The 13,639-nt window shown below is 44.5% G+C and overlaps 1 protein-coding gene across 5 annotated transcripts in view; it reads right to left on the bottom strand.

The window, feature by feature from the left end:
• The window catches only part of KIF5A (kinesin family member 5A), a 70,056-nt gene that overhangs the window by 18,481 nt on the left and 37,936 nt on the right, over positions 1–13,639 (bottom strand). For 2 of the 5 annotated variants that reach the window (XM_061614659.1, XM_061614662.1), the window contains exons 10-19: positions 11,349–11,497; positions 10,053–10,201; positions 8,048–8,223; positions 7,768–7,848; positions 7,050–7,256; positions 5,824–5,970; positions 2,813–3,001; positions 1,761–1,878; positions 741–799; positions 69–178 (exon numbers count right to left, since the gene is read on the bottom strand). In XM_061614659.1, coding sequence (XP_061470643.1) covers positions 69–178; positions 741–799; positions 1,761–1,878; positions 2,813–3,001; positions 5,824–5,970; positions 7,050–7,256; positions 7,768–7,848; positions 8,048–8,223; positions 10,053–10,201; positions 11,349–11,497 — 1,385 coding nt within the window. The remainder of the gene's footprint in view (positions 1–68; positions 179–740; positions 800–1,760; positions 1,879–2,812; positions 3,002–5,823; positions 5,971–7,049; positions 7,257–7,767; positions 7,849–8,047; positions 8,224–10,052; positions 10,202–11,348; positions 11,498–13,639) is intronic. The other 3 variants (XM_061614660.1, XM_061614663.1, XM_061614661.1) reach the window with 2 other exon arrangements.

The following is a 13,639-nucleotide window of genomic DNA, read 5'->3' as shown; positions in this document are numbered from 1 at the left end:
CATCCACCCACATGGTGAATCACACCCCACCCATGGAAGCAACATGGCCCATCCTCGGGATGACTCACTCCTTGAGCTCATCGATGATCTTCTGCTTCTGGTTGATCTCATCACGCAGCCGTGCCAGCTGCTTGTGGTGGGCCTCACGGTGACTCTCCAGTTGCACTTCCAGGGCCTTCTGCACAATAGGGACGAAGCAGTTCAGAAATGCAGAAGGCAACCCCAGAATCAGGGCAGTGCACATCTTGGGTCTTCTCCACCAGTACATAGGAAGCTGCCTTATAGTGAGTCAGACCCTTGGTCCATCTAGCTCAATATTGTCTACACTGACCAGCAGTGGCTCTCCATGGCTTCAGGCAGCAGTCTCTCCCAGTTCTACCTTGAGATGCCAGAGATTGAACCTGGGACCTTCTGCATGCAAAGCTGATGCTCTACCACTGAGCTATGGCCCTATGTAGCTGCCACCCTTGCCTTGTGAGGTCAAGGTCAAAGTTGAGGGATCTGGAGTGTGGCCTCTGATGATGTTCGAAGCACACAGTGTGTGGGGAGGGGAAATGTATGGAAGAAAGGGATGCACACATCGAGGCCTCCCACTCCTTCTCTTCCCCACCCCACTCCCAAATACCCTTTCTGCTGAGACCCGCCAAGGGGCAAACGCATTACTGAAAAGGGAGATACTATCTTCCTCTAAGGGAGAGTTCATTTGACAAGGAAAAACAGGCTATTGCTCTGATACTAACTTTGACTTCATCTGTATCCTGGATCAAGTCCTGCTCCTTGGCCACTTCATGAACAGTCTCTGTGGGAGAGCAGAAGAAAGAAAAATAATCCTTGGGGTGGGGCCAGAGTTAGACCAGTAAGGCTGAAGGTCAATGTTAGTTCAATTAGTAGATATTTGATCCTGGATCTGTGAGGCCTAGGTTGAAGCCTCACTTCCTCCTTTGTATGGTGGCCAGTTATGCACTGCCAAAAAAGAGGATTTGCTTCACCAAAAAAAGAAGACAAGAGGACAGGACATCAATTTGCATAAAATTTGCATCTGGTAATTCATAGATGCAAATTTAGAAATAATCACTATAATTTAAAGAAAAATGCAAAGCATCTCACCATAGTGAGGAAGACACCAGTCTGCTGACCAGGGGCTGCAGCACTGCTGATGGGCAACTTCAAGGCCCCTCCTGCTCTCCCTTCTTAGGATTCCTTCAAACCAGACTTGGGCTGGACAGCCCTCAGATAAGGGACACCTTCAAAGAGAGGACTGTCCCATGACAACCCTTCAAAATAGAGGGCTATCTTCTGTAAAGCAGGGCACATGGCCACACAATCCCTTGGACTTTTATCATGTGACCGCTTGAGCGAGTGAGTCATTGCCACAGCTTAAACCCTCAACCTCCATGAAGCCATGAGCTGAAGTATGTATTTTTTTAAAAAAAAACTAATAAATGAGCTCACTGGTAAAATGGAAATTGGAGTGACTGCCTCGCAAGGTTTTGTGAGGGCAAACAATGTAGATGACAAAGCATTCTGAAAATGAAAAAAGCACTCAAATATGATGACAGTTACTTGTCAGCAAACAAGATTGTAGACCCCCAGCCTAATCAGAGGTTTGAGTATTCTCTTGTAAAAAGCAACCACACTCTGCAGCTGTCTCTCTCTCTCTCACACATGCAAACAGACCAATTTCCGGCATTCAGGTTGAAATTGTTCACATGTTGTGCATCAAACATAAACCATAGCATAGCCCAGCCTTTGGCACCCACCTTGGGCCTGCAGTTTAGCCAGCTCTTCACTAAGAGCGTCATAGGATTCCTCCAAGTTCCGTTTCTTCAGCTCCACACTCTGCATGTACTCGGTGAGCGAGCGGATCTTTGCCTCATGCTGGGGGATTGGAGGAAAAGAGCAAGCAAGTAAGAGATCCCTTTTCCAAAGACACATTTACCCGGTTTGACCTTGAGCCGCCCTCACGCACCATGGGCTTCTACTCATGGTCCAGACAGCAAACAGATATTCTCATACACATGCATTTATCAGGGAGCCAGGATTGGTATACGGCTCCCATCGAGGGTGCACCCCACAACAAAGTTTGGTGGGAAGCTGTGCAATGCACAAAAATGGCCCTCAGAATCCTTGCAGTGGGGAGACAGGCCTGCCAGCCTCCCTGAAGATGAGTTGTGTGGAATGCAGACAAATTGAGAGGCAAGCTGATGGGTCCAGCCCTGCTGGAATTCCTTCTCTGCACTGGAAAGGGTCTCTAAGACCACGGCAGCTGCTAGAAACAGGTAGTAATGTCACAGTCATCTGAGGAGATGGGATGGAGCTACCACCTATCTTAAAAATGATCTCTTCCCTGCCTCAGGTTGGAGGAAAGAGGAAGCCTGTTAAGTCAGACCTCTTACTGATCAGATTTACTTTCCTTGTATACCTCCTAGCCCTGGCTTACTAGGGCAGGAATGAGGAACCTGTGGCCCTCCAGATGTTACTGAACTACAACTCCCATTATCCATGACCATTAGTCATGATGGGAGTTGGAGTCTAACAACATCTGGAGGGCCACAGGTGCCTCATGTCTGCTCTAGAGAGTGAGAATGATGTGCTACACTAGCTGTCCTCACCTTCTCCAGATCGAAGCAAAGCCCAGACTGTCTCTCTGGATCAAGATAGGGGCAATTAGCCCCTATGCCCCTCATGTTTTTATTTGTTTATTAGTATAGGGAATCACTTAGGTCCGCCATCTTTCTACCCCGTAGTCCATTCTCAAAGCCACCCTTCTCTGTGGCTACTGTTCTTCCATCCCTGCTCCCATGGGTCTGACCTGAGAGATGAGGAGCTGGCAGGAAGACAGTTCTCGCCCGGTCACCTCCATCTTGCGGTGACACTCAACTTGCAGCCCCTCCAGCTGCCGGCAACGCTTCACAACCGACTTCACTTCCGATTTGATCTTGCTAATGTAGAGTCGGGCAACGGTGAATTCCTCCTCAATGGCACCACTAATCTCAACTGGCTAGGAAAGAAAGAAAAATGGGGTATGGGCATACTGGATTCTTCCAGACAATCTGCTTGTTGAGCATTCATGCTGATTCATTTTCAGAAAGTTTGTGCGGCAATTGTTATCCCACACTTTCCAGTGCATTTTACTATCACTTTCCTTACCCTTACCACAAAAAGTCTTTTTTTTTTAGTGTGTGTTACCCGAGAGTGCCAAATCCACTTTAATTGCACACCCTATATTTGCTGGCATAGGTCTGAATCCCACCTGCAACATAGCAATAGTCTGGAAGCAGCCACTGTGTAGAACACGCAGATCAACCACATGACATTTGCAAGTAGAACCATTCACACATTGGATGCTTCCACACAAGCTATTTAGTCAGGAATTTCCACCTTTCATTGACTCACTTTTTACAGAGGTTGTCTTCAGATTAAAGCATTCTGTCACCCTGGTGCAACGAATCTTTTTTTAAAATGGACTTTTTGTAGTCATGCAGTCAGGAATATGACGACGAAATGGATTAAAAATTATGGATAAATGATATATTACATCAGATCCTTTGGCCTTATGTTACTAAACTACAACTCCCATCATCCCTATCCATTAGCCATGCTCGCTGGGGCTGATGGGAGTTGTAGTTCATCAACATTAGGAAGGCCAAAGATTCCCCATTCCTGGATTACAGAAAGATATATAACCAATGCCCAGGCAAATCAGGATGAAATCAGAATGAAAGCTTATTGTTTGTTTATTATTTGATTTATATCCCGCCCTTCCTCCCAGCAGGAGCCCAGGGCGGCAGGTTATTGTTGTATAACATCCCCACAAACATATCAGAACAATTGCTCAATAAAGACTGGACATTGTCTAACTTCCACCTCAGCTTTGTGCAAGCAAATCAGGATGAATGCTCAATAAACTGGTCATCTGAAAGCCCAGAGAATCGAGATGATATGGTTGCCAGGGGTTTGCTTAAGTAGATTTTCCAGCTGCACAAATTCCCCATCAGACACCTCACACACACACACACAACCCCCCCCCAGCAAGCCAAAATAAGACAAAGCATGCTTTGCTTCTTGCTTACACCTTATATCACTGGCACTTTCTCCATAGGAGTTAGCAATTCTTATATACTTATACAGCAACAATTCATTTATGAATATACTTTAGTTCACTAACAGGACAATCCAATGGCTCTTGCACCAGTGTAAATCCCAACTCAGTGATACTTACACCAGTGCAAAGGCCATTGGATCACCCTAAAAGTTATCTATTCCTGCTGCCTCATCAAACTTGTCCTGCCAAAATTGGTACCTCTCAAACACTTTCTCCTGTTTTCACCAAAGTTGCCTGATAAACACAACTCAGCTGGTGGCAGTAAAACTAGTCCATTTTACACTGCAATCAATAGAGCCTGCAGTACAGATTTTCAGTACAGTAGGGCCCCGCTTTTCGGCATTCCGCTAATATGGCAGTTTTCAATTAGAGTAAGGCCCCACTCATTTGGCACTTGTTCCATTTTTATGGTATTTTGGGGGCATTAGGCGCCATTTTATTGACGGAGTTCCGCTTTTCAGCAGGTTTCACTTTTAGGTGGGGGTCTGGAACGTAACCCACCATATGAGTGGGGCCCTACTGTACTGACTTCTGTTAGTTCACAGAAGAAACAGGGCAACTCCTGACATCATAAGATATTATTGTTTGGGTATTTGTGGGTTCAGGGTTGAAGGGTACACATATGGGTTAAAAAAAACCAACCACAACAAAGCAGGATAACAACTCCGCCCACTCCATTCTCGACTAAGAACATTTCTGTACAGTCAGACACAGACTTTGGCTTGTGCTTGTCATAGCCAGCAAGAAGCTCCAAAAACTGTCTCCAGCAGCTTCTGTTACAGTTCCCTTCAGCCCTTGAAGGTCTTCTTTGTCAGCCTTTCAGCTGTGAAATATGTTCCCCAGTGAAGTCCGCCTGGCACCTTCATTGACATCTTTTTGGCACCAGGTAAAGATGTACCTTTTCTCCCAGGCATTTGATAGATTGAGACGTTTTGTTTTAATATGCTGCCAAACCTTCCTGTGACAGTGTGGGGGTGCTATTGCTATTGATTTGTTGTTGTTTATTGTTATGTTTTTATACTGTGGTTTTTTTGTTTTTGTTTTTACATTGTTTTAGTCACTTGGGGACCTTCAGGTATAAAGCAACTAATAAATCTAAATAATAATAATAATAATAATAATAATAAATAGTCCTGGTTCTGCTAAGTTCTTACAGCAATGAGTCACTGTTTGTTCTGTCAGTTTAGAAAAATATCACAGAACAGGCCCCAAGCTTTTCTTCAGGGCCTGCAGGCAGGGCCAGTTCTAAAGGGCAGCCAGGTGGGGCACTGGCCCAAGGGCCCCTGGAGCTACAGGGGCCCCTCCACTTGCCGGACAGGAGCTTCTGAGCCACCCGCCATCCCCCCGTTCACCTACCTTTCTCTCCGCTGTTTTTTGCGGTTTGCGTGCTACACGTGCACATTGCTGCCATCAACCAAGATGGCAGCAGAGGCTTCAGCCCCTTAGGGAAAACTTGGCCACCATCTTGATTGATAGTAAACCTGTGTTTTCCAAGTTGTCCAGCCTTTTTCAGCCCTGAAAAAAGATTGTCAACTCAAGTTAACTTTTGTGTTGCCATTTTCTGTGGTAGAAGCAAAACTGGGAAGGGCTGGACTTAGCATGGCTGGTGTTACCAATGCAGGAGCTGGGAATCTCTTGCAGATGTATAGTATATACCAATTTAGTAGCTATGCATCAGACGTTGCCTTTTCTTTTCAAGTATTCCCCCTCTTTCTTACCAGCTTGATCTCACCATTGCCCACGATGACACTGAACTCGCTCAGATCCTTCATAAGGCCATTGAGTACCTCAGCAATGCGTTTGCGCTGATGTGCACTGAACTCCTGCAGCCGCTGCAACTCTGATTCCAAGGACAGCATAGTGGCCTGCCAGGCAAGAGGACGGTTCAGCCAACACAAAAAAGACATCTTCTGACTTGCAAAGACAGAATTCTAAATTTTGGCTGGATAAAGAGTTAGACCACAACTCCCATCTGCCCTAGCCAGCACAGTCTGATAGGAAGGTTGGGGCTGATGTGAGTTGTAGTCCACAATATTTGGAGGGCACCAGGCTGGGTTAGAGCTTCCTTCCCAACTCCGTTATTTAGAGAGGATTAGATTCTGCAGGCACAAGTCTCAGAGGGAAACAAATGCTGTATCACAATGTTAGTACAATCCATCCCTTTAGGTCAACATTTTCTACTGAATTCTTAATTCATATTTCCAGGGCTAAGCCTCAGCATGCAGAAACAGGCTCTTTGGTTGTACTTGGCTCAAAGTAATGCCCACATACAAGAGACCTGAAAATAGGATCTAAACTCTGAACTGGAGGGCCACAGCAATCATTAGGCTCGGAGTGAGCGGGAGCTTTCTCTGCTCTAGAGCAGCCTGACAGACAGACTGTTGCGAGTTAAATTTTGCTCACAAGCAGCAGGACTGTGTACTCCACACTAAAAACAAAACAAAACATTCTGCAAAAAAAACCCCCTGAATTCTTCAACCTGTATAATTGATGCAAATTAATCCCCAGTTTCTCATACTCTGAATAATTTATTCTATTTTTTTCTTTTTTACTATTTTGCATCATTTATGCTAGCAGTATTAGCTATGGTGAGGAGTAAGGAGCTACATGGAGTATTGAAGCTCTGCCCCAACCCTAACCCTTCTGACTCCAAAGATTTCAGCCAGCGTTAGTCAGATGCTTTCAAGCAAATCTTTGCAGCTGTAAGGGTTAGAAACTTGCTCCTGAAAAAGAAAATAAAAGAAAGAGGCTTACATCCTCAGGAAGCTGAATTCTGCACACAATACCATACTGTGCAATTTTTCTGTGGTTCTGCAGAATTGCGACACGTATACAGCCTTGCTCTTATGGACGATGCTAAGATTCAGTCTGTTCCTGACTCAGACTACCAATTGATCTGAAGACTTACTAATCCCAAAGAATGACCTGGCATCCCAGCACTTACCACCTTCTGGGACAGCTCATCCACCAACAGCTGATTCTGTTGGTTTCTCTCTTCCACCTCCTGGGATTTCTGGTCATAGTTGACCGCCAGCTCCTCCAGAGCTTGCAGCACCTCCTTCACCTCCTCCTTGGCCGAGTCATTCTCCGACTGCAGGTGGCTTAGCTCCCGTTGCACCTTTTCATTATCCCCACGAGTTGACATTAGCAGCTGGTGGGGAAGAGGCAGAGAAGGGGGCAGGTAAGGACCCAAGCAGGCCAGATGTCAAGAGTGGTCAAGCAAGAAGCAGGAAGGATGAACAGGAGGCCCAACTAGTGATGATGTGGAAAGAGCCAGCAGTCAGAATGGTGTTAAGCAGAGGTGTGCTGAGAGAGAGACTGTATATAAGCAAACCAGAAATATGTAGTGGTTAGAGTGTTGGACTAGGACCTAGGAGACCAGGGGTCAAATCCCCACTCAGTCATGAGGCTCACTGAGTAACCTTGGACCAGTCACCATCTCTCAGCCTAACCTACCTCACGGGGTTGTTATGAGGATAAAAAGGGAGGGGGTTCCATAAAGCTTCTTGGAGAAAAAGTTGGATATGAACTTAATATGTAATAAATAGAATAAATAAAAAGTAATAAATAGAAAGAACGTGGCAAGAGAGAGAGAGACACAGCACACAAGCAGTATGCGTGTACATGTGAACATGTAAACAAATTCTCATAAGCTCACATACAGCACTGCTCACCTCCTCTTGATCCAGCATCTGCTGCTTGAGCTTTTCCATCAATTGGCTCTGCTGGTTGATTTCATCATCCTGGATGGAAAGGAAACACTTCAGTGTGAGTAGCCACTTTGTGCCCTGCTGCTGAGGCGAGGCATCAGGCACAGAACGAACAGAGGAAAGGACTGGACTGGGATGAGGATAGGACTGTAAGCATCAGAGCATCCCGGGGGGAGGGGCAGATAGGAGGGTGAAGCTCAGCACAAGGAGGGAGGAAGAGGAGGTCCCAGACCTTGTCATCAAGCTGCTTGTAGAGTTTGCGGATCTCCTCCTCGTACTTGTACCGTTCCTCATCCGAGATCCGGATGACGATGGAGGAGTTGTTATCATTAATGGGTGTTTCATCACAAGTATCGGGCACCACTTTCTCCTCATCACTCAGCTGCTCAGTTTCTGGGACATTCTCGCCTGGAAGTGTTTTTTAAAACAGCAGGAGAGAGAGAGGATCAGCTTGGCCTCCTTTGCACACCCACCCCACTGCAATCCTCAGGCTGAGTCGCTGTTACCCTCTTCAAAGGTGCCCTGTTGCCTTTCCGGTGACACTGATCCATGTACTGACCACATGGCAAATCACACTACCTTTCCCTTGGGGCTGTTCCAGAGGGATCGGTTTTTAGAAAATGTGTTCACTTTTTCAGCGCTACCTATTTGAGCAGTTTGAGCCCATATCGCTACACATCACTGAGAGGGACCAGTGCCAACTAGTGCCAGGCTTCACATGGCTGTGCAGCTGGGGATGATGGCAGTTGTATTATAAAACATCTGGAAGGAACCAGATTGGGGAAGGCTGGATAATGTAACCCACATGCAGCTGGCTTTCACAGTAAACACAAGTTATCCTTGGTGGTAGTGGTGATGGTGGTGCGAGCAGAATTTACTGCCACTTACTTGTGCAGGGCATGTGTGAGGTTGTGGTTCTGTGGGCACACTGGTAAGAGTGCAGGATTGGCTCTGGTAGTGTGCTTGCCCACACAGCCCTGATTGTGCCACTGCCCTGCCACACTCCCACACCATCCAAATATGCAGCAGCAACACCACTGTCAGGAGCGTAGGTCTGTGGGACCAAAGCACCACGTAGATAGCTTCTGCTCTAAGAATGATTTGCTCTTTTCTGCACTTGGCACTTTCGAGGAATTGGCTGGAGAGTTCTTGTTTTTTTTTTAATGAATATCTTAAATGCCCAGGAAGCTTGATTTATGTTAGCACAAGCAATATCAATTGACAGGTGTTTTAATGATTGGTTATCACCTATTCTGTAGTGAATTGAAAATGTTATAATGTTAGTATGTCCAAATGAATTGTTTATTTGGATTGTCATATTAGGTTATGAAATGAACTGATATTAGGCTATTTATTGTACTGATGGATTGATATGTATTATTGCTGTTATGTTGTGACACTTTGGGAACACTTATGTGAAAAAGCAGCATGCAAATTGAAAATAATAATAATAATAATAATAATAATAATAATAATAATAATAATAATAATAAACAACTCCATTCATCCCTAACTATTGGCAATACTACTGGGGATGGTAGGGTTTGTAGTCCAACAACTGGGGACCTAAGGTTGAGGAAGGCTGCATTAGAATATCTAGCCAGGAACATAAAAGGCTACCATCTGGGACTTTCCCTTGGATTCTATCCTTCTTGGATTCCTTAGGCATATTTGCCCTTGTTGTAATCCATGTCAGTTGTAACATTGAACCTGAGGGGTCTGCACTGCAACCTACACCTACCCAGCATCTGCCTGGCATTGTCTACACTCAGACCTAGATTTATCAGTATCAGTACCATATTATTCCTGGTGACATTGCATTGGTTTAAGAGGGGACATTTCCCCATTCAGTTCTGCATGGCAAAAATTGGATATGACTGTCCCCAGATGCAGGCACAGTCAGAATTCTTGCCATAAGGCCAGTAGGTTTCCCCACATCACCACCACTATTTTGGTCTGCGCAATGGCTGCTATAATGAAAAATGGGAGGATGTACAATTCTCATTGAATAACTTTTTTTAAAACCAGAGGGAGTGAGGGAGTTTCCCAAACTGGAAATTTTAGTCAAGGACAAACCCACTTGTCCCGGAGGACACCTCCTACTCCAGCTGCATGTGGCAGATACAGATGTGTCCACTGCACATCCCTCCTCCTCTTGGAAAAAGATCAAACAGGAGTAGATTGAACCACAATCCAAACACGGCCTCTCTTCCCTGCTGACCACATGGCTAACTCACCATTGCGCCAGCGCCCGAGCTCAGCCTCCAGCTTGGCAATTGTCTCCTTCAGGACCTTGTTCTTCTCCTTCTCCTTCTCAAACTTCTTCTTCCATTGCTCAGCTGTCAATTCCAGATTCACTGATGCTGTATTCTTGATTGTCTTGGCCCTGCGGTGGGAGAGAATTAAGTGAAGGATCCTTTACACAGAGTACTTGGTGCTGCCTTGGACTGAAGACCTCAATCCCACATCAGTGGACATGTATGACCATTTCAGTCTATTCATTATTTCTTGCCTATTAGCTGTCACCTTTCTGGAGCTGAAACAGAGTGAAACCAGGTCCTAGGAACATGGACAGCGGCTTTTTATAGAGTTAGACCATCTACCTCAATATTTTCTAAACTGACTGGCAGCAGCTCACCAGGGTTGCAGGCATGAGTCTTTCCCCAGTCCTACCTGGAGATGCCAGGACCTTCTGCATGCTTTGCCACTGAGCTGCAGCCCTTTCTCTAAATACACCCTCGGTTACAATTATGTGCTGATAGCAGAATCAACTAGTACAGCAGATCCTGTAGTAACTGAAGCCTTTTGGCTGAATAAAGGAAGACAGGTTGTAAGGGGGAAAGTATTCAAGGTGGTCTTGCGTATTTGTCCACAAAACATATTTTATGCTAAAACAACATCTTGTGGCACCTTACAGATATACAGATTTATTATGGCATAAGCTTTTGTTGACTGGAGTCCACTTCATGCTATTATTTTAACTATTCTTTTCACCACTGGTTTTAAAAGACTTGCATTTGGAACCCACAGTTGTCTTAATGGGCAGTACCAAATAGAATGTGAACATCAAAGCTAAGGTTGCCCAGCCCTTCTCCTTTGGTTCCAGGTTATTCGTGGTCCTATCTATCCCAGAAACATATATTGGTTTTATACCAGTTTAACTGTCATGGCTTCCCCTCAAAGAATTCTGGGAATTACATTTTGATCACTGTCCCGAGAATTCCATTAGAGATGCCAAATGCCCCTCACAGAGTTACAACTCTCAGTGTGACCTGTGGAGAAGGAATTAATGTTAAATCAGTTTCTATCTGTAGTGTACATATGTACCATCATGTTTTGCCATGTAAGAAACTCTCTCTCTCTCCCCCTCCCATACCTTTGCCTGAAGGTACTCCCCTTATTAATTTGTTTTACCAGTTCTTTAACTTTCCTCTTGTGCAAGCACTGCAACAGAACAGAGCAGATGTGGGGAACTGTTGGCCCTCCAGATGTTGCTGAACTACATCTCCCATAGTCCCTAGCAGGGTGGTTACCTCTGTCCAAACATGAGTGTAGATTTGGTTTCAGCATCGTTGTAGCTAGAAGGTGAGCAGCAGATGAACATTGTTGTGCGACAGTTTCCACCGAGGGAGTCCTGCAGGATGCGGGTCATCTTGCTGTCCCGGTAGGGCACATAGCTCTTCTGCATAAGGCAATATGAGGCAGGCATATTTGACTCATTTGATTCATACACTGGCAAATCTGACTACCAGAAATGCAAATACACTGTGCAGTTCCTGCTTGGAAAGGAAAATGAAAACGCTTTTTATCCAAGTCACCTCAGACTCTATCTTCCAAGTGGAGGGGCAGAAGCCTACACCAGCGGGGAGAAAATGATTAACAAGTAGCAGCACGTTCTAGATCAGATGTGGGGAACCTTTGGCTCTCCAAATGTTGTTGAACTACAGCTCCCATCAGCCTCAGCAAGTATGGCCAATGGCCAGGGATAATGGGAGTTGTAGTTCAGCAACTTCTGGAGGGCCAAAGGTTCCCCACATCTGATCTAGAGTGTGGCAGACAACTTGTTATACAATACTACTCACATCAGATGCTTTCACCACACCCTCAGCCAGAGAGCCAAATCACTATGGTGTAGTGGTTGGAGAATGTCATATAAAGGCCAGGATCAAATCCCTTCTCAGCCATAAAGCTCACTGGGTGATCTTAGGCCAGTCACTCTCTTCATGCCTAACTAACCTCACAGGATTGTTGTGAGGATAAAATGGGGGCAGGAAGAACCATATAAGCCACCTTGAACTTTTTAGAGGAAAGGCAGAATATAAATGTAATAAATAAATTTTACATTTTTGCCAGAGGCATTAATGACTCTGCAAATCATCTTTGCAAACATGGAGATGCTGCACTGGCAATTGGTGGATATGTTACAACATGTCCTATGATGTTTCTTAGTCTTAGCAATGTTATGAATTAGTAGATCCTAAAAGCAACGAATCTGGGTTTCTTTTATGAATCTATTTTTTTTCTGCATTGTAGTTATATGCATATAAGGGAAAACAACATGTACTATCTTTCCAAACAGCATAACAATAAATAACATTCCATCCACTCAAAAATACATTGTTAATCTATTATAGTCATTGACCAATAATATCTGTCCCACATTCTCTCTCTCTCCACTAATAGTGATCTCTGTTCTCAAAGTGCCAGTCCTTATAGGCAAAATGGCACCATCCATACACAAGAGGGAGGGATAAACAGGTTTAGGAGAACCTCAAGGTTTGCAGGCATTAAAAAAAAAAACCTAAGGTGGGGGAGAACTCCCCCCCCACTCAATGAGTGTGCTCAGTGGCCATAGGATTCTCACTGACTGTTAGGAGTGGAGTGGAAAAATGGGTGGGAGGGGGAATGGCATGGACTATTCTGATGGAGGACAATGGCTGACTGGAACAATGAACAGGAGCACTCCATACTACAACGTTTTGTTGCAGGTCTTACTGTAGAATTTTCATTTCCTAAATCTTGCCCTTGTCACGAGTCCAGCAAGAAGATCATCTCCTCTCGGAATCTTGTGTAATCAGTTAGTTTTCACATTCTTGTTGTTTACTACTTAGTATATGCTCTCTTGCAATATCATAGCATAAATATTTTTGATGCTGAGAGACAATTGAAGATAACATGCTCTTGTGTATTAGTATACTTTTGTTTCCAATTACCTTAGGATAATAATACTGAGAACTAAAGACGAGAATGCCTTGCTGCTTCTGAATCTTAACGTGCTTGCTGTGTTATCTGTAGAACATTGACTACTAAATTCAGGCTTCATACAGATGCTTGTGACTTAATTGATTGATTTACTAGCTTATATACACCTCTCTGACAGAGCTCCAAACCCAAGCCTGCAGCAGGGTTTATTGAGGTGAGGCAGGGTCTGGAGGCTGGGCTGTACTTAAGGAGACAATCCACTGTTATTTCACTGTGCCTGAATACAACACATTTGCCTGGAAGAATTCTATCTGTTCAAACATTACATGTAATTTTATTCTGTTTGAAAGGGCTATCAATCACAAGACATAATTAAAATTTTCCATATGCATCAGTACAATACAATTCCTCGTGCTAGGTCTTTCTAATATAAGTTTAATATACATAAAATGACTAGCATTCATAAAAGAACGTATAAAACAATTATGTGTAAAACATAAAATGTCTTTGTGCTGAACATATCCCAAACGCATTTCAACCTATACTGTACAGGGCTTCTTCAGTGGGAACTGTAGACTTTTATCAGCTAAATGCTGTGGTGCTCCTTTGATCCTATAAACAG

The sequence above is a fragment of the Rhineura floridana genome, chromosome 3, assembly GCF_030035675.1.
Source record: "Rhineura floridana isolate rRhiFlo1 chromosome 3, rRhiFlo1.hap2, whole genome shotgun sequence".
NCBI lineage: Eukaryota > Metazoa > Chordata > Lepidosauria > Squamata > Rhineuridae > Rhineura > Rhineura floridana.
Note: the sequence above shows the minus strand (reverse complement) of the source record. Positions and strands in the feature narration are given on the sequence as shown.